Source organism: Helianthus annuus, chromosome 5, assembly GCF_002127325.2.
Source record: "Helianthus annuus cultivar XRQ/B chromosome 5, HanXRQr2.0-SUNRISE, whole genome shotgun sequence".
NCBI classification, from domain to species: Eukaryota; Viridiplantae; Streptophyta; class Magnoliopsida; order Asterales; family Asteraceae; genus Helianthus; species Helianthus annuus.
The window spans coordinates 20,814,997-20,836,085 of NC_035437.2; the positions used below are offsets into that span (position 1 = coordinate 20,814,997).

Consider the following 21,089-nt stretch of genomic DNA (forward strand, 5'->3'; position numbering starts at 1 on the left):
CCTACCCCTTAAACTAAAAAAAAGAAATCATTAAAAGTTAAAGAAAATTAACAAAAAAAAATTGTATGATACCGTCCGTACAATATCAATGATCAGGGATTAGCAAATAGTACCGGGTAGCAGTACCAAATTTCCCAAACTAAAATATTTTCAATGTTAATTCGGTTCCGACTTTTGGCGTTTTCTGTACCAGGCTGGTGCCGGTTTTTACCTTCATCTACCGATACCGAACATGATCGTATGGGTATTTTCGATACCAATACCGGTTCAATACTGATTGACACCAAGCTTATCCCAACCCGTGATAAAAAATCATTAAAGTCAAGAAAAGTATGAAAATGTATTGAATTTAACCAGTACCGATTCAATACCGGTTGAAACCAAGACTATCCCAGCCCGTGATGCTAAAAAGAAATCATTTAAGTTAAGAAAAAATATAAAAATCCATCAAACTTAAAAAGTAAAGGAAATAATATTAGGCTCCACGGTATGGAGGATCGTCCCCCATCGTCCCCCTTCGTCGCCGATCGTCCAGGCATTTCGCCCCCCTCGTCGCCGAACCTCTAGCGTCCTCCTCGTCGACTTGTGGACGTTGAGGACGATCCACTACAAGACAAAACACACTCAATAAACCCCAAATCCAAATCAAACCCTTCTCCTTCTCCGATCTGGTTCATTCTCCGATCGTGTCGGTTGAGACCAGCGTCATTGTTTAAATCGAACTGTTGAAAGATCCTCTTCACCTTCTCCGATCTGGTTCCTCTGGTAGCTATTTGGTTGTAGTTCTGTGATTTTGGGTTTGTGGGTGTTGATAAAGAGCTCCGGCGACATTACGCCCACTGTTGATTATTCCGGTGACATTTCTTCTTATCCGCTGTTTTTTGCTCAGGTATATTGGTTTTAAGTTTAGTTACTTTTTGAATGTTTATGGTTAAAGTATTATGATCAGATCTGCCACTTTAAAGCTAAAAATAGATGTTGAATTGGGTGGTTTGATTTATTGTTTGATGTGTGATTTAAGTATGTTTGTGTTTGTGTTAATGTTTGATGTTGGTTTTGGAGGTTAATTTGTGTTGTTGTTTGGTAATTGAAAGTGAATGTGTGATCGGATGAACCGCATTTTGTGGTTGTTGATTAAGAACCAAAATTGGGGCTTTTTGTGATGGTTGATCAGATGCAAAGCATCAATCTTGTTGTTGATTTGTGGGGTAGGATAAATTAAAAAGTAGATAAATTAAAAGTGGAGATGATTTGGAAGCTAAACTGGCTTCCAAACTAACAATTGAAAGTGGTAAGGTTGGTGTTAGTTTGGATGAGGAAAAAAAGATCGGTGAGAAGAACAGCTCGGTTTCGGATAAAGCGAGTGATGGGAACAGCAGCCTCGGGAAGACAAGCGGGAGCGCGCGTGTCGATTTTGTGGAGAGTGGGAAGAGTAGTATGTGTAGAGGAAGTACAAGCAGCAATGTAAGTGATGAAAGAAGCTGTAGTAGTTTCAGTAGCAGTATCAACAGGTTGGACCACCCGTTTCTTCCAACATTATACACTCATTTTGAGACCGATAAGTTTCTTCCAATCGTTGGACCACCAGTTAACGTCACCAACTTCGTTTCAGTGAGGCTTGCAGGTCGCAGCAACTATCGTATCTGGAAGGCTCAGATGTTTTGCCTCATAAAAAGTCAGGTGTTGCTTCATATCATTGATGCTGAAAATCCTTTTCCAGAGGATAACATGATTGTCCAATATGACGAACTTGTCAAAGGTTGGATCTTTGGTACTATGAGCGACCATGTAAATAATTTTGTAGGTCAACCAATACGCGATTCTGAAGGTACGTAGTCCATTAACTATCACATATGCGATTTTCCATAGTAGAAATGTGAGTGAGTACAGTAACTCGACTTTTGGCAAGGTTAAGTAATGATTTGTATCTTATGCAGTGTCCTTGAAGCCTGAACATTTTGAGGGTTTGCGTTTTGATTTTACCAAGGGTCTCAATAAAAAATTCTCACTAAGTCACAGGTAACTTGCTAGTTTTTGTTTTAGAGAGTTAATATTTTTTCTTTAGTTTAATGATTATGTGTGTTTATTGTGTCATTTGGAACAACGCTCAAAACGAACCCGACCACGACATGGAAGACGAAGACTAGTAGCTTATTGGAATATATTAGGATATTTTTAAGTTTATTTTTTTAAGTTTATTTTTTTTAAGTTTATGTTTTTTTTAAATTTATTTTTTTAAGTTTAATTTTTTTTAAGTTTATGTAATGTTTTTTAATATTAATGAAAATATTTTGTTACTTTATTTGTTAAATGTTAAAAAAAGTTGAAGATTAAAAAAATAAAAAAAACATAAAAGTGGTGGAGGACTATGACTAGGACCATCCTCCCATGCCCTCTAGTTTTGGAGGATGATCCATCCTTGGGAGAACTATGACGTGGCGCCTACGTGGCGGATCATCCTCCAAGGATGGACCATCACCATACCCACTAGCCTTAAATCTACTGTTCATTCACTTCTAATTTTAATATATAGATAAAAAAGGAAATAATATTAAATCTATTGTTCATTCACTTCTAATTTTAATATATAGATAAACTTCTAATTTTAATCTATATCTATACTATATAATAAAAGAAACCTGATTTGGGACACATGTCATCCAATGAGGGCATCAATAATTTATTGATAAATTTTAAATTTAAATTAAAAAGATTTAAATATTATATTAGAATTTTATTTTGATTGTAAATCTATTGATAAGATAAATTTATAAAAAAATAAATAAATAAATAGTGAAAGGCTATCACAAATTTTTTCTTTTTTAAATTAATAGATAGAACTATACAATATAATATTTGTGTAGCACCGTTATCGCAATGAAAGATATACATTTTGTAGTAATTAGTTAACGAGTCCACCCTTAATAAGATACAATTAATTGAAAACAACTTCATATCTTGTATCTCACAAAATAAGGATATGTCACATCTATACTATATAATAATTCTATATATATACTTCTATATCTATCTATATCTTCTATACTATATAATAAAAGAAATCATTTAAAGGACACATGTCATCATATTAGCCTATGTTTTATAGATAATAAACTAAAATTAAAATTATATACCACATGCTAATAGATAAACTAAAATTTATTTTCATTAATAAACCGGTCGTAAAACTATTTAAAGTTTTTGTGATTGTTTTATTTTAGTCACAAAAGATAAGAAAGAATAAAGAATGTAAGTTTAGTACAATTTATAACCAGTCCCAAGGAATTAAATAAATAATACATTAAAATTAAAATTAAGTGTTAGTCACAAATTGATGAAAAAAATTATATTCTATTACAAACTCTATTTTATTTCGTTCCTGATTTTGTGAAAGAAAAGATAAGTAAATATTATATCAAACGCTCACAGTCAGTGGTGAAGCTTGACCCGAATGACTGGGGGGTCGAAAACGTATATACCAAAAAAAATCTATGGAACCGGGGGGTCGAAAACGTATATACCCAAAAATTTCTATGCGAAAACTACATATATAACACTACTAAGCGAAAAGTTCGGGGGGTCGGGTGCCCCTCCCGCCCCTTCTATACTTCGCCAATGCTCACAATCATGATTCACTAATGAAATTATACCTTATAAATTATTCTATATCTATACTACCATATAATAAAAGAAATCAAATGGTGGACGTATGACACTTTTTATGAATTTCCCGTCTAAAACGTATTTTTCCCATTTGTCCCTACTTAATTGTTCAAATTCGAATAATTATGATAAGTATCGATTTCAATTTACACAAGTAATTAAAATTATATAACGTATGTTAGAAATAATTTTTTTTATTAATTTTATATATCAGATAATATTGAAAGTTATATACAATTTGATTAATAAATTAAGTAATAAAATCGACATAATATTTTTTAATTAATGAAAAGAAAAATAATTATATATTAATACAAAGTTTGGTTTTCATGATTGATAATTTGGTTTATTTAAAAAATTAGGATATGAAATTACATTTATTCAACCCGTGTATTACACGGGGTTCTAACCTAGTATATAGATAAATTCATCCATTGGGAATAGCCCAATAGTGTTGGTGAATTAGTTAAGGTGGAGGTCATGGTTCAATCTCCATGACATGCAAGTTTAGCCATTAAAAAAAATATATAGATAAATTCTCTTTTCAGAATTCTATAATAAGACAAAACACTTAAACACACACAAATCATGTCTTCGGTACTAACACATACAACTTCTTTGGCTTTATTTATAAGTGATGGAAAATATGAACCCTTTGAAAAGAAAATCTGAAGCCTAATGATTCTCCCAACTAACTTATGAATAAATCAATTCCGGTCCTGTAATAGAAAAGGAAATGGAAAAATAAAAAGAAGATACTCTTTACTAGATTTGTGGCGGAAAGTTCGTTTATGTTTGTTTATTTAATAAACGAATGAACACGAACGAAAAATTTTGTTCGTTTAGTTTAATTAAATGAACGAACATAAATACACCTTGTGTTCGTTCATTTATGTTCGTGAACGTTCGTTTTTGTTCATTTATCCACGTTCGCTTATCTTCGTTTAAAGTTTAGTAAATACATAAACAGTTATATTTATATAAATATTAGGTTTTCTAACTACTTATATAAATATAACTAATTAGTAATTGAGTTTTCTAGTAATAAAAAAATGAAATTTCAAAATTCTTCTTAGATCGTAATTGATCACTTACTTAATATTAATATAAATAACTACTTAATTTTAGTATCTGTAATCCATAATTTAGATGTGTTTTTGGATGAACTGTAATATATTAGACTTGTTTGTTTGTGTTCCCTAATGTTAAATTGTGTTTTTTTTATTTGTTCAATTACGTTCATTTGTTTTCGTTTATGTTTTTTAAATCATGTTAATTTATGTTTATTCGAATATATTTAGTTAAATTTTTTTATCTTTATGTTCGTTTGTGTTCATTTATGTTCGTGAACTGTTCGTTTAGGCTTTAAACGAACGAACATAAACGAACAAGAACATGCCTGATTTCTTAATGAACAAACACGAACAAAACAATGTGTTCGATCATATGTTCGTGTTCGTGTTCGGTTAAAGTTAAATGAACGAACACGAACTTGCCTATGTTTGTGTTCGTTCGGTTCATTTACAAGCCTACTCTTTACCAACTTGGCGGCGGGATAAACAATAGAAATGGCACCCCTATTTTCACCCTTCCGGTATACCCTATTGCGACGATATACCGTCGGGATAGGTCGAAAAAAAGAAAAAAAAATCCATCCAGCTTATGTCGGGGTCTTGTCGTAGCTAAAAGTTTATCGTATGCAAGTCATTTTCTTGTAGTGTTGGTGGGTTGTAATTATATGGGTCGTAAGAGAATAAAAAGGTCGACCTATGAGTTATACGGGTCGTACACCAAGGCTATCCAGTGTGTGGTTCGGGGAGGGTTCAGGATGTGCCAGCTTAGATTAGATGGGAATGAAAGGGGATACCCCACCCCCACGCGGTCCCGTGCCAAAATCAAGAGGAGCTTGGGGACCCAACCTGAGCTCCCCGATTCCACCTCTAGGATTTCTATACCGTCTTACAATGGTAAGACTAAAATAAACAAACAAGTAATTTTCCTAATTTATTTATTCCTGTATAGGCCCAATCATATTATTTTTTACCACATTAAAATATCATTTTCAATTTACACTACTCAAATTTTCCATTTGAACTTTTAAGCCTTACAACCCTCCTCCTCAAATTGAAGTTGTACACTGATGTGCATACAATTAAACATGTTTTCACATCATTTATAACCGGTTTTAGATTGTTTTCTTGTAATATTGGTAGACAAGTAACAATTTGTTTAGTTTTGATTTTCATGACAATCGAGCCGCAAAATGACAAACTAGCGAAAAAACAAAGAAAATCAAAATAATGTCAAGTTGCAGCTCAAGACACGGGTCGTGTGTGCAAGGCGTGCCCCATGCGTGATCCTCAAGTCAAGACAAAATAAGGGTCTCCTCAAGTTAAGACAAAGTGATGGTACCTTTAGAAAAAGCCGAAAACTTCACATAAGCATATCTCGGGCTAGGAAATGAGTTATAGGGACCATAATATTACAACCTTAAGTATCTCGACGAGACAAAGCTGAAAATGGTTAAACCTGTAAGGCATGGGTCGTGCCTCCCCAACACCACAAAAGGATGAATACTTGCAAGGATTTAACATTGACCACGAGCTATGTCAGGTCTCCATATGCAGCCTAGAAATTCAGGCTCCTCCTTCCATTTTCCTTGCTTAATTCTTCATCTCTCTCTAATTACTCTCAATTTTTACCACTTCCCACTTTGGTTTTGTAGTAATTCAAGATTCTAAGAATGCTTAAAAACATTTTTAATATTGTAGTGTTTAACCTAAACCAATTTAGTTGGTAATGTCTATCATTAAATCCATGAGTGGCTAAGTTCATTTGGTCACTTATGGAAACAAACTTTGATGAGTCTTTAGCTAAAGTTTATGGATATTTCTATATCCGTATAGTAAAATTTTGGAAGTTCATAGTCAATCAGTCAGTCATCAGTCAGTCATCGGTATCATCAAAGGGGAAGTGAACCCATGTGATTCTCTCTTGCAATTTTTTTTCTAAACCAAATATCCTTTCCACTTCTTTTATTTAATGCTTTTTAAAACAACAAAACCACTCTTTTATGGATTGGACTAGATGTATCTTTCCAATACTATATTACAACAACGATGGGTGCACTTGCCCTAATATATTGTTTTGAGTGATAGTATCATAGTGTGTTTATGAATTCAGTGACCCTAGAGAAGAATACACACACAACTAAGAGAGCAAACTCTGAACTTGAATGACGTTTAAGGAACCATGATCCATGAAAAGGCGAGCTATTGTTCAATTAATAATTTGAATCATGATTTTGCATAATTCCGACTGAAAAGGGAGAAGGCAAGGATAGAAGAACTGCACTTAATATCTTTGAGTCTCGTATAAGTTTGACTATTGCCAATTATGTTGTTATTGAACTCATAGGTCAGCCATGAACAGATAAGAAGAGCTCTTTCGACTCTACTGCTTTACTCATGCTCTATGAGCTTCAGAGACTTGGAAAGTTCAAAATCAAGCAAATTTAACATATTCCATAACTCAGTAATTATAATTTGTGTGATAAAAAACAGCAATTATAATTTGTGTGATAAAAAACTAACGGTTCATGATAAATGGTCTTTTGTTATTGTAGAAACGAGAGGGTTGGTGTTTCATAAAGGTTCATTTTTTCCTCCTGCTAATAGATCGAAGATGCAGACTTTAGTCCACCAGTAGTACGGTCTGTAGTCAACATATTGTGAAGTGGTTCATGACTAGAGATGTAGCCAATGCTACAGTGGATTTTAAGAACTTGGTCCAGTACTGGTCTATAGTCATTATCTAGCAGATTGATTGCGTTTTTTTTCTTAGCTTTTGCATTTGTGTTCTCGTTCAGTAAAAGAAAAAAAGCTCTTTCTCCCAAAGATAAATGCATCACTTTTTTTGGTTCTTGCAAACAAATGTAAAGATACCATTTTAAGCAAAATTTGTATACATGATTACGTTTTTGCCATATAATTGAAATACAAACTACGGATAGATTGTGTTTCACAATATTCTTTCATTCTGCCACAAACAAATGCTTAATAGTGTAAATATATGGAACGTGGATGGAAACTTATTTATTTGATTTTCATGTTAATTTTAGGCAGGTGTTTTCATGGTATGATTTTACCAAACTAGTTAGGAACGGCCATGATGGCCTTTTATATATTAGGGAGTTAGGAAAGATATTAAGATTTTTTATGTTAAAAGGGTATAATAGTAAAATTGTTCTTTTTTTTTCTTTTCCTCCGAACTTGGGAACACAAAACATGTTCAATTTCCTTTCTTTTCCTTTCATTTTCATTAAACTCGGGAAGACGAAATAAAATCACATTTTTTTTCTTTTTTTTCTCTCCAAGTTCCCATTCCTTTCTCTTCTCTCTTTAAATGAAACTCGTGAACAGAGTGTAAGTTTGGAAAACAAAAACAAATAAAGTGATTACCTGACATACTCATGACCCCTGGAACTGATATCACCTTCAAAACCCAGCAATCGATGGTGGTTGGTGATGGTAATGCACTGTGGTGGTGGTCTGGGCGATGTGATGGGGGTGGCTCTTAAAGGGTGGGATGGGGGTGGGGCCCACTTATATCTATTTGTTTGTATTTTTATTTTTGACCTCGGGTTAAAATAGTCATTTCATACACTTAACTGAGATAGTTAAAATAAGTTAGTGATAAGGATCACACAAGTTTAAAAATTGTAACCACTGGGATCACATTGTAATTATTGAAGTCTCGAGATCTACTCTGCAAGAATTACAAACCACAAGGACCAACCAGACATTTTACTCTTTTTTTGAATTGCACCGGGAAGTTTACTCTAAGAGCAAAGGTTCAACATTCTTAAGAAGTAAGGGTCATATCAGTCTTTATTGTTTGAGGTAGGGGTGAGCAATAACCAAACCGTTAAACGAAACCAAACTGAAAACCAACGAAACCGAACCGAAATTAACCGAAAGTCGGTTATCGATTATGTTTTGTAGCATCGATTAACCGAACCGAACCATTTATATTTTCATATATTTCTAGCTTTTATACCTTCATTTCATGTGTTTCATGTTATATACTTTCATTTCATGTAATTATACCTCTATTTCATGTATTCGTACCTCCATTTCATTTATTTATACATCCATTTCATGTAGAGTGAATTTCAAAGATTGTCCTTTATCTTTATACCAATTTTTAGGCGCTGTCCTTTATGTTTAAAATTGACGAGTTTTGTACTTTATGTTTTCAAATCATACACGTTTTGTCCTTTGGGCCTAACTTAGTTAATATGTTTGTTTAAATCTGGTCATCTGCCTTGCACATCAGGGCATTTTTGTACTTTTACCATATTATTTAAAATAATAAATTTTAAAAAATAAATAATTTATTATATAGCAATAGATAATTATATCTTATCTCTTTCTCTCTCTAACAAACTCCATCTCTAAGCCTCTCTGTACATTCCACCACCACAGCCTCCTTCCACCATCTCTTTCTCTGTACATTCCACCTAAAAGGATGTCACCGGCCCCATGACTCCACCTTCACAATTTCATCTATATATGACTCAGCCGATTAGGGTCGTTCCTACGTTTTTGGAGACCCTAAGCGAACTACGAAGTGGAGACCCTTTTGGAAAATTATCCTTTTCAACATATTTAATAACAAAACCTTCCTCCTACCTGGGCTTAGGACCGATAATTATAAACTAAAAAGTTTATAATTTGCGGAGTTAGTTTTTTTTTCTTTTTGAAAGTTATATATTTTCTAACTTTAATTGAGACAAATTGTTCGTATTCAAGTTCTTTTATGCTATCAACTTCCCTAAGAGGCTAAACAAATGTTTAAGAAACTAATAGCAAATCTGAAATTCCCTAACAAATAACAATTGAAGTTTGAAATTACCTAAGACCATGTGTAGTGGTAATGCGTTATAATGCCCCCACCATGGGGCATTATCCGACACGTGTCATCCTAGTCAGCGATGGGGCATTATAGCAAAAGTGGCGTAGTGGGGCATTATGCCAATAACCCCCTTCCAATCATTAAAAAAAAAAAAAAAAAAAAAAAAAAAAAAACACTTACTAGTTTCTCATTGGTTGGGGCAAAGAGAAAGCTGCTACTCCTTTGCAAAAGTGGGCGGCATTAAATGAACTTGTCAGACATGTGAGTGGTGATTGGTTGGTCATGGTTGTGTGCAAGCGTTTTAAATAAAACGCCAAAGGTATTTTTTTTTCAAAAAACACGCCCCATAACGCCTAATGTAATGGAGGGGGAGGGGGGCGTTTTGGGACGTTTTTTTTCAATTTTTTTTAAAAATCACGCCCCACTACGGGTGGTCTAACAAATAGCAATTGAAATCTAAACTTACGTGTGCAATAGCCAACTTGAAGGTGCCAATATCCAATACAAGTCGCCAATTTCTTCACTCTTCTTAGTTTTTATTTCTTTGAATTGGGTTTTGCTGCCTTCTGCATTCCAAGTTCCAACCAAAGTGCCAAATCTCAATCGCATAATAATCAACCGTGAGTATCAAGATTTAAGCATTCTATAAAGATTTAAGCATGTTTTCAATATGAGTTGATTGTTTTCATAAGAAACAAATAATATTTATTTTGAAGTAACTTATTAAAAAATAACAAACTGTATAGTTTTGAATTCCCTTACTTAATTGGTTATCATTACTTGATATGCTGAGCAATTTCAAGAGGTTGAGCAAAATCAAGATTGATAAACGAAAATCAAGAGGTTGAGCAATAGTTTTTACCTATTGTAATCTTCAATTGAGATTGAGGATTTAAGATTTGCGATGATTATCATTACCCCTAACGAGAATATTCAATTGATGTTTTGTGCTTACCTACTGTGTAATCTTCAACCGATTTGCAAGGATTTCAGATCACTCAACCAACGCCGCATTTAACGGGAATGTTCATCGAATCGTCGCACGCATGGAGGACTGGTTGACTAGATCTGAAGTATTGTTTACTGTGTAGCGCCGCATATAGGGAGATCACGTTTCAGCGTTTTAAGTTTCTTTATGGGTATTGGGTTATCAGAATTTGGGCTAGACTTTTAATAGGGGCCAAGTAAAAAGAAAACTAGTTGAAAATTTTGTGGCCCTTGAACTAGAATGGCCCTAGGCCTGTGCCTAGGGTCTTAACATATATGGGTTGGCCCTGCAGCCGATATCAGATCCCCCATACCCCCATCTATCTATTCACATACAATTCCTCCAAAAAAATCCCCAAAACCAAAACCCTAGAAATCAAAAATCCTAAACACATAACTTGTGTAATTTAATGATTCCACGTGTTCTGTTTTGAATCTTAATCAAGCTTTTGGCTGAAATATTGGGGTCGTGCGGTGGTAGTGCTGGTCTGAGGGTGGTGGTGGCGCTAGAGAGAGAGAGAGAAAGAGTAGAGAGAGAGTGTGTGTGTGAGTGAGACAGAGCACGTCGCTGGAATGGTCGCTGGTGGTGGGTCGCAGCGGAAGAACAACAACCACCGTCTCTCTCTGTCACCTACTGCTGTAGCTACATTTGTGAGTGGGTGGCTGCAAATTGTTTCTAAGGGCATGTTTGGCTAAGCTTTTTGAAACAACTTATTGACTTATTGACTTTTTGAAAAAGTCAGTATGGAGTGATTTTTTGGAAAAGTCACTTTTCCCCTCACATATACCCTCATTGCCAAACATTATTCTAGAGCTTATGACTTGCCAATAAGTCAATAAGTTGTTTCAAAAAGCTTAGCCAAACATGCCCTAATTCTTGTCTCCTATCATAGTTGTTGCACCACTCCCCGTTATTATCCACTGTAAATACACTTTTTAAAATATTATTTTGCTTATGTGTGTGGCTGCTTTTATGTGCTATAACAGTGGCGGAACTAGAACAAAAATTCAGGGGTATGCCAAAAAAAAAAAAAAAATTTTACCGTGCAATCCTACAATATTAAAAAAAAACAACAATACATAAAATAAAGTAAAGCAAATACCTAATAGATTTGTCCTCTCCTTTTTTTCATAGCTTAAAATCGTTCCATCACATCGTCGTCTTTTACTTCACTTAAAAAATCCTTTTCGACCGCACAAACCATAGCATTGTTCAAGAATTCCGGACCGATTCGATTGCGTAAATCCGTGTTCACAAGCTTCAATTTCGAAAAACATCTTTCAACGGTTGCGGTTGCCACCGGTAAAAGCAAAGCTAGCTTAACTACCCGATAAACTGTAGGACAAGAACTATGCGTTCCCGTTTCAACCATAACACGCGCAAGATCACTTATTCCATTCAAGTCTTCAAAGTTATCATCATCGCTTATTGTGTGACGAAATGACTCAACATCGGCTCAAACCCATTTTGTCTTAAATCATTTAATGCTCGTTTTGTACCATTTATCAAGTTGGCCGCTTCTAATAAATCTTTACCTTTTTGTTGAAGGTGTTTTGAAAGAGCATTTGTGTAACTTAATATATCTCCCATCAAATGCATATAAAAAACAAACTCGAGTTTTTTAAAATAGGATAGAATACCTTTTGCATTTGTCCGTTGTTGACTGCAATCTCCATCTTCTTTAACATATTGAAGTACGGTAACAACTTCCGGAAACAATCTAAGCAAACTGATGATGGTTCTATGATGTGAACCCCATCGCGTATCACCGGCTCGTGCTAGGGAAACCTCTTGGTTTAATCCTTTACCCGTTTTAATTTCACCTTCAAGTATCTCTTTTTCCACTCTCGCCTTTTTTTTCCTCCCTTAACATATCTTTTCGTTTGCAAGAAGCTGAAACTCTAGTGACAACCATGGAAAGGAATTCATAGAAAGTTTTCACACCGGCATGTTTTTTTGCAACAGCGACTATAACCAACTGAAGTTGATGAGCAAAACAATGGATGTAATGTGCAGACGGGTTATCTTTCAAAATCAACGCTTTTAACCCATTAAATTCCCCCCGCATGTTGCTTGCACCATCATAACCTTGGCCTCTCACCTAAAACAAAAATAAACAATGATTATTATAATAATGTAAAGAAACTATGAATTTTATTACTTACTTGTTTTATGCTCAACTGGTTGCTTGCTAATAAATCATCAATGGCTTGTTTAAGAGTTGTAGAAGCCGTGTCTTTCACATGAACAATTCTGATAAAACTCTCTCTAACAGCACCAAGTATATCAACATATCTAACAACTACAGCCATTTGCTCCTCCAAAGAAACATCACTGGATTCATCTACCAACAACCCAAACACATCATCTTTAATTTGTGCACAAATGCTTTTTGTTACTTCCTTTGAAAAGCATTCAATAATCTCCTTTTGTATCTTTGGCGATGTCAATTTATTGTTCTTTTTCGCATTCCCTAATGTGTACTTTCCAATTTCCGGGTGGTTAGTACTAATCAAGTTTAACACCGAAAGAAACATACCTTGAGAATTAGATTCTTCCGACTCATCATGGCCACGAAAGGGTAAAGAGTTTTCTAAACAGAATCTAGCACTCATAACAGAACCTAGTAATCGATAATAATTTGCAATCATTTCTTCTTTAGTCAACTTCTTCATATTCTCATCCATATGTTTCTTTTGATTCATGAGATAGTGACATTTTTGTGCCGCCTTTGAATGATGACTATCAACATTCCCAACATGTTCCTTTAATGACCCCTTTTTACTCCAATCACTAAAGCCTTTAGAACTAGAAGACCACGTATCTCTTCCGCCTTGATTACCAACATCTTCTTTAAACAAGTAACAATATAGACAATATACTTTGTCTGCTTTGATGCTATACTCTAACCAACTACAATTATTAAACCAACTAACAACAAAACATCTTTTTTTTCCATAACAGTCTTTAACAGGAAACTTATGACTACGCGGTTGGAAAGCCCCTTTAACAAGATACGACCATGTCATCTATTTGATTTGGGTGATAACTAGCAATAGGTGGCCTATCAAATGGATCCGTGGGAAGATCATTCAAATCAATAATACCTCGTGTTGTTGGAATTGAAGTTGTAGGATTATCATTTTCAACATTCGGACTTGCATCCACATCATTTGCTTGGATATTATCATTATCAACAGTCGGACTTGAATCAACGTCAACATTCGGAGGAGTTGTTTCATTCGGAATTGTATCATCATCATTAATTTCTTCGTATTTTCTTTTGAAAAAGTTTCCAATTAAAGCTTGTTTTTGGGAATTTGGTTTCGCCATCACTTCAAAGAATTATCAAACAAATAACAATCAATTAACAATCAAACAATTATCAAATAATCAATTAACAATCAAACTAATAATCAATAATCAGCAGCCAATAACAAGTAACAGGAACTAAACTGTTGTTCAAAAAAAAAAAAAATTTCCCAAATTTGTATAAATGTCGATGATTAGTACAGCCAACTAACAACAAGTAACAACAATAAAACATTAAAACTAATATTCGAACTTCGATGAGTATACTCACAGCCAAAATGTTCCCAAATCCCAATCCCAATATTGAATATTCAAAGAATCAAAGCCTTGAGCTACCTGCCAATTCCCAATTTTGTCTCTGTGTTCAAAGATGATCAGCGATTCAGCCAAGCACAAACAATCTTTTTTTCACTTTTTGGACGTCTGACTCTTCTAGTCGACGTTTCATAATGCCGCCCATTCAATTTTAGGATATTATTTAGTTATTTGGGCTTATCTAATATGTTATTGTTTAGTTATTTGGGCTTATTGTTTAGTTTTTTATTGGGCTTATTATTGGTTTGTATTCATTATCACCAACTAGGCTTATTATTGGTTTGCAAAAAAAAAAAAAATTGAGGGGTGTCCTCGTATTTGTTCAGGGGTATCCTTTGTATAAAAATCGAAAAAAAAAAATTTTTACACTACTGGTCAAAAGTTGAGCCGTAGCCCGGGCTACGCCTGACATTAAGCCAGGTCCGCCCCTGTGCTATAATTTTGTGTCGCTTCCATATACGTAATACTCATATGATTGATCCAAGCTTTTGCCTGATTGCTACTATTACACTATGAGGTATGGGTTGGGGGTTGGGGCGTGGGTTGAAGAGAAACGCCCAAGTCACCACCCCGGGTGGACTTGGGTTTGGGCGTGGCCCCTTGGGCGGAAGTTTAAGGCCGGGCGTGGGGCATGCTAGCGATCCTATGTGGCCGGCTCTTATTGGCTTGTTGGCTAGGGCATAGCGGGCCATGTTTAAATTTTAGATTTTTATTTTTTTTATTTTAATACACCTGGCCAAGCCACGCCGGGCTAGCCACGCCCCGCCATACCCCTTTGAAATTGGCTTTTGGTCTTGGGTGCCCCATAGTCCACGTGTCGCACCATGCCCCCAACCCACGCCCCACCATACCCCACGGTCTTACTTATTGCAATAAATTCATCGGAGAAGTGGGGGTGGGGAACAAAGGTGTTGAAGATGGTTGTTGGTGGTGTAGTGGGTCTCACAAAGATGGTTGGGGGCTGATTGGGTGAGAGATTTGGGTGGGACCTAGTAGGTATTTAATTTATTTACAAAATTATTCTCTGAAAACTTAAATGACAATAATATCCTTTTGTGCAAGTCATATGACTAGATTTAACAGAAAAATCTAACTGAGTTAGGGCTAAAGGATATAACCTACAAGATTTTAATACATTAAGTACAAGACTCATCAATTTAAAAGATAAAGAACACCGCCTGAAATTCACTATAAAGATAAAGGACAAAATTTGAAATTCACTCTTTCATGTATTTATAAATCTATTTCATGTATTTATACCATAATTACATTTATTTATAAGGAAAATTTTTAACCCTTGTTAGCTTTGGTTATTAATCAAAATTAAATAATAAGAAAACTCAAGTTAAATAACTATAAAATTAGTATGTGAAATATGAATAAATAATAAGCTGATTATATTATATTATCATTCAATAATGAAAAAAAAGTAAATAATTTATTGTAATAACTTAAATATGAGAAGAAAATATTAAAATGAAATAATATTTCATAACTACCAAGTAATTTTAATCTGAATTATCCTAACCCGTGATAAAAAAAAGCATTAAAGTTAAGAGAAATATGAAAATGTATTCAATTTAACCAGTGCTGATTCAATACCGGTTGAAAGTTTGAAACCAAGCCTATCCTAACACGTGATACTAAAAAGAAATCATTTAAGTTAAGAAAAAATATGGAAATTTATTAAACTTAAAAAATAAAGGAAATATTAAAAATAGAATCTAATGAATAGTAACTTTAATATTATAAAATATAGAATCTAATAAATAGTTAACTTTATCATTATAATATTAGAATAATAAAAGTATAAAAAAACTATATATAATATTATAATATTAAAGTTAACTATTTATTAGATACTATATTTTATAATATTAAAGTTACTATTCGTTGGAATATATTTTTAACTAGGATGTTGCCAGATGCCGCGCGTTGCGGCGACGGCCTCTAGGTTGTTTATAGCCCGGCGGAATTATGGTTTTTTACGGTGTTTATATGATTTTTAGTGAGACAACTACAAACTGAGGTTATATTACATTCATTAGTCGGCATTAAAGTTGTAACAAAAGGCCATCTTGTTATCTTGTTTTCCACCTAATAGGTACAAAATGGGGTTATATTACAATCGTTAGTTGGCATTAAAGTTGTTACAAAAGGCCTTCTTGTCTAGTTTTCCCCGTAGGAGGCAAGTCCTATTATTACTGTACCTTAGGACTTGTATTCTTGTACTTTAGCAAAAACCGTTTGTTAGTCTTACTTTTATCCACTTCAGGCATAGGCTTTGAAGTTTGCTAAAAGGTTGTTGCTGTCTCTTTACATGTCTTGGTTATGCTTAAGTGCTATGCTTTCTTGTCGGAGTTTGTTCATGAAATGTTAATAAACTACAAAAGAAATAGACAAAACTTTAGTAAGGCATAAAACTTTCTTAAGGCTAGGTTTTGTAAGAAAGAAACAACCCTTAAACCATTTTCATTGGGAAAACCAAACATAAAAGCAACAAATATTTATACAACTCATGTATACTCAAGGCTACGCCATACGTTAAGAAAATTTAGTAAAATTTCATAATCTAACCTCACTTGTAAAGTAATAAACTTTAGACGTCCTTCAGTAGCATACCATAACTAACAACATCAATGAAAAAAATCAAACTGACACCCAATCTATGTAATAAACGGTATTATAATCTACTTAAACGATTTATAAGACATAACATATCAGATTAGTTTTACCACAATCTCTATAAAATAATAAATTCATGTTTGAAGATGTTAATTACTTTGCAAATATGGACCCATAGAATGTCATGTATGTCACAAAACCATGTATAGAACAAAGGAATAATGGATTTTAATAGTCCCAACTATTAGCCGTTGGCCGTCAACGGTCTCAACTTAAAAAATAAGCAACGGTGGTCTCATCTTTTCAAATAATGTAAACCAATGGACCTTAACTAACAGAAAAGGAAAAGAGAACAAAAAGAAATTAAGGTTTTCTTAGTAAAGGTCCATTGGTTTACAATATGTGAAAAGGTGGGACAACCACTGGTCATTTGTGAAGTTAGGACTGCTATCGGCCAACGACTAATAGTTTGGATTATTAAAATTCATTATTCCTAGAATAAAACGGTAATTTTCCATGTGAAACAATGCATCTAATTTCTTTTCCAGAAAATATTAAAGATTACCAATTAATACAAATATGGCCAGTTATATTATGAACATTTATTAACTATAATATATAACACAATCATTTCACTTTTTTAAATCATGCTACCGCCACCACAGCACCAGTGTAGCCACCGGCCATCTCCTTGAACATGCAATTTCATCTAGCTTTTTTTAAAAAAAAAAAAAAATTAAACCGAACAGTACGCAAAACAAATAATATCATTAGTCAAGTAACAAAAAGAATTTGAGGGCAGAATTTTTCAACTAAATTACTTTAAATTGCTCAAGCGATCTTTTGAATTTTGATAACAACGATTCTATTTGATTTATCGGTTCTATAATAAAACATCAATGTATTGTTATTGTAGTCGAGCATTTTCTTTATCCTAATAAGCCCAATAGCACGCATATAAATAAAAGTAAAAAACTTGGCTATCAAAACCAAGCGCCAGACCAACACCAACAACCCATCACCACCACAGAACCTCTCGCCAACACCTAGTTTAGCACCATAACACCGCCACCTAAACCACACCACCACCGCGTCGGCACCTAACCGCCTACACACACTGTCTCTATCTATTTCACCCACTTAATTTTTCTTGGTTCTGACCATGGCAGCCCCCAGATCCGCCACTGGCGTTGACGAAATGGCAACGGGTAGTTTGTTATTGTCTCCATCTCGCCAACTCACCTTCTTGTAGTGATAGGGGTGACTTAACCTATTTTATAGTCTAAGACGAACTTAGAGATTGGGAGCTTTCTGTAAAAATATAGCAAATTAATAAATAAAATCTTCATTTTTTATATGAAGTGCATCTGATATGATATTCAACTTTGAAATGACAATTCTAGACATCAGCAACCCTATTCAACTTTTAATTAAACCCTTATTGCTCTACAATGCATCTCACTGTGAGCTCAATATTTAGACCAATTTGGTTGCTCCTTTAGCCACACATGCCCTCTAAACCAGCAACCACAAACACGATTCCCTTACTTCAAGTTAGCCACGGGTTTGTATATCAACCCTCAGTCACACCGACTGGTTTAGTATTGAACGCTCCTCTAATGACATAATAAAATTAATTATCTTTAAAAATAGTGATTACTCATTATATAGAAAATAAAGACCTCTCACTATCTTATTAGTGCATTCAAGAAATATAAAGATAGGTGATGTATGGCAAATCGAAGTCCTAATTTTAAAGCAAACACTCATAAAACATCAACAGTCATTTGTTAAATAATGTCCCAATGTGTCTAATCATCGTGTATTCAAATAAAAGCAACCATTTCATGCATGATATTGATTCAATAATAAACAGACATAAGACCACCACATATGAAATTCAAAACTCAAAATACACAAATCAACTGGCAAAATAGAAGCAGCAAAAAAAAAAAAAAAAAAAACAAAGACAATAATCAAAGAATAAAACCAAGGCCATGAATTAAAAGGAAGACGCATATGAAGACTGACCTGAAGAACCCTAAACCTCCTACCTCTGTAAATCGCTGCAACTTCAAAGCCCTCTATACGATTTGAAGAAAACCCATTTGTGGAAGTCGTTCTAGGGTTTGCGAAACTGGATGATTTCTTGATTTCTTATGCAGTTTTATTTTTTGATTCTTGTGTTGTAACTGAGAAAAAGAACATGGAGTATACACTTGTTAGCTGAGAGGAGAAAAGGGAGGACTAACAGAGTAAGTATACAAAGGAGTGAAAGAAGGAGAAACTCACCTCAAGCCTGGACTACGGAGAATTGTTTACTATAGATCCATAAGAAGAAGCGTAAAAGAAGCAAGGTTGAAGAGAATTGAAGAGAGAAGGCTAACTTGAAGAGAAACCAGAAAATGTACTTGCCCTTCTAGAACTCACCAGTGACCAGCAACAGGGAGAGGATTGTAATTTGCAAGGAGGGCATTTGTGTAAATATGTCGGTGCATTGTTGCACCGACCTTTATCTTTAAGAGTTACTAGTAATAAGGTCACGCGCGTTGCGGCATGGGTACATCGCAAACATCAAATAGATTAGCGCAAGCGTTATGTAATGTGTCAACCATATAAAAACGTGTGTTTTGACGTATCCGATATAAATCAACGTATCTTATACAAGCATTTAAATCAAATAACAAAACCCAAACCGGGTTGGTTCATTTAGTGGGGTTCCACCTAATTACTACACAACCCTTACATTTTCATTAAGACTTGGTGGCATCAATACGCATAGTGACTCGTATGTAAAATCATAAACCAACTAAAAACGTACATAAAAATAAGCACGAAAACATATTATTATTGACCGTGTTCATTAAAAATGAGCATGTGAGAAAATAAAGTGTTTACATCAAAACGTATAACAACCTAAAACATACATAAAAATAGGCATGAAAATGTATTACATTAAACCGACTCATGTTTATGAAAACTTTAGGTCGAAACGTAAATGTGTACTGTTTACGTCCAATGCCGATACATGAATATGTACCAAAATGTCCATAAAAATAAGCACGTGAGGAAATATTTTTTTTAAGTTAAAGAATGAAAATAAGGTGCTCGCGCGTTGTGGCGTGACATTTAAGGGCACATTATCGTTCGTTAAGTGCGTTGGCACGGAGACATTAACGTGTTTAAGCACACGAAAGAAACGTATATAGATACGGTACGATTATTAAGTTGTGACGAACCAACTACCCGTTTCGAATTTATAGCAACATGTAAACGTGATATAAACTAAAAACACAAAGGGAAAAAAAAAAACAAAATTAAAAACTATGGAAGTAAAAGTGAAAAGTTAGAAATTTAGATGATAGATTTATTATTATGTAAGTTTTAGAAGGAAAACAAATTAGTTAAAAAAAATAAGAGAGCCAAAATGGAAAATTTTAAGAGAGCCAAAATAAAAATTATATTAAAGAACAGAGTTGTAATTTTGAGTTGTGACGACGGGCCAATGGATTGCTCCATTTACCCGTCTTGGGCTGCTACCATGCAGGCCCAACAGATAAGGCCCAAAAAGCGGTTTAACTTGCCGACTAAGGTTTCCCTTATATGAAAACGGGCGGGAAGGAAAAGAGAGGAGAACACAGGACTGCATTTAATGCATGACATGAAGAGGATCTTTTGGCTGGCATTGTACCTCTTAGCCAAAAACATTAAATGAGGAGGAAATCTTACCGTTGGGGGTCAGACACGTGTCTAAGCCCCCCGAAGATTGACAGAGTCCGTTAGATCATCTTGTTGATATCCCACATGTGAGATAAGGTCTCTCAGTTATATAAGGAAGAAGAACAACGATCAAGCAGGCAAGTCTAAGGTATCACTAAATGCTCTCACATTTATTCCGACCATAGTTCTCATACATTAAATACACACACACACATTTATTAGATTCACACCACTGAGAAATATTCCGGTGATCACACTCATCGGAATAAGCTTCTCATTTTCTCCGGCACGTTACTTATTCTCATGCCGGAGCTTGGTTACGGATCCCCCCCGGGGCCCTCCGTAACGAGGCTAACGGTTTACTTTTTTGTAGCAACGAAAGCTGGGATATTCCAACGTCAGCGAAGACCCTTTGAACGTCATCAGGGATTTGGGTATTCGACATTGACGCCATCCGTGGGACCCTCAGTCTAGCTGGTGCTCCCACTCCAAAACTCTGACGTCGTAATAACCCATTTCGAGAGAAACAACATGGCAACACCACGAAGCT

The 21,089-nt window shown here is 34.6% G+C and overlaps 2 protein-coding genes across 7 annotated transcripts; one reads left to right on the forward strand and one right to left on the reverse strand.

Annotated features, from left to right (window-relative positions):
* Positions 1 to 470: 470 nt before the first annotated feature.
* Positions 471 to 2,155, forward strand: LOC110940155. Of its 4 annotated transcripts, none has more exons than XM_022181717.2 (3): positions 471 to 1,511; positions 1,613 to 1,828; positions 1,938 to 2,155. In XM_022181717.2, the coding sequence occupies exons 1-3, from the start codon at positions 1,472 to 1,474 to the stop codon at positions 2,021 to 2,023; spliced, it is 342 nt and encodes a 113-aa protein (XP_022037409.1). In that variant the 5' UTR covers positions 471 to 1,471; the 3' UTR covers positions 2,024 to 2,155. The 4 variants fall into 4 exon arrangements, with proteins under 4 accessions (XP_022037409.1, XP_035846584.1, XP_035846585.1 ...); XM_035990691.1 differs by having other exon boundaries at positions 471 to 889; positions 1,297 to 1,828; XM_035990692.1 differs by having other exon boundaries at positions 471 to 889; positions 1,308 to 1,828.
* A 9,858-nt stretch (positions 2,156 to 12,013) lies between these two features.
* LOC110940154 (zinc finger MYM-type protein 1-like) lies at positions 12,014 to 19,281 on the reverse strand. Of its 3 annotated transcripts, XM_022181715.2 has the most exons (4): positions 19,112 to 19,281; positions 18,851 to 19,011; positions 12,733 to 13,902; positions 12,014 to 12,668 (listed from the first exon to the last, which is right to left on the reverse strand). In XM_022181715.2, exons 3-4 carry the CDS (start codon positions 13,594 to 13,596, stop codon positions 12,393 to 12,395), a joined length of 1,140 nt encoding a protein of 379 aa, XP_022037407.1. In that variant the 5' UTR covers positions 13,597 to 13,902; positions 18,851 to 19,011; positions 19,112 to 19,281; the 3' UTR covers positions 12,014 to 12,392. The 3 variants fall into 3 exon arrangements, 1 of the variants encoding a protein (XP_022037407.1); XR_004894248.1 differs by lacking the exons at positions 12,014 to 12,668; positions 12,733 to 13,902 and adding an exon at positions 16,207 to 16,578 and having other exon boundaries at positions 18,874 to 19,011; positions 19,112 to 19,268; XR_002592863.2 differs by lacking the exons at positions 12,014 to 12,668; positions 12,733 to 13,902 and adding an exon at positions 16,207 to 16,578 and having other exon boundaries at positions 19,112 to 19,268.
* Positions 19,282 to 21,089: the final 1,808 nt, after the last annotated feature.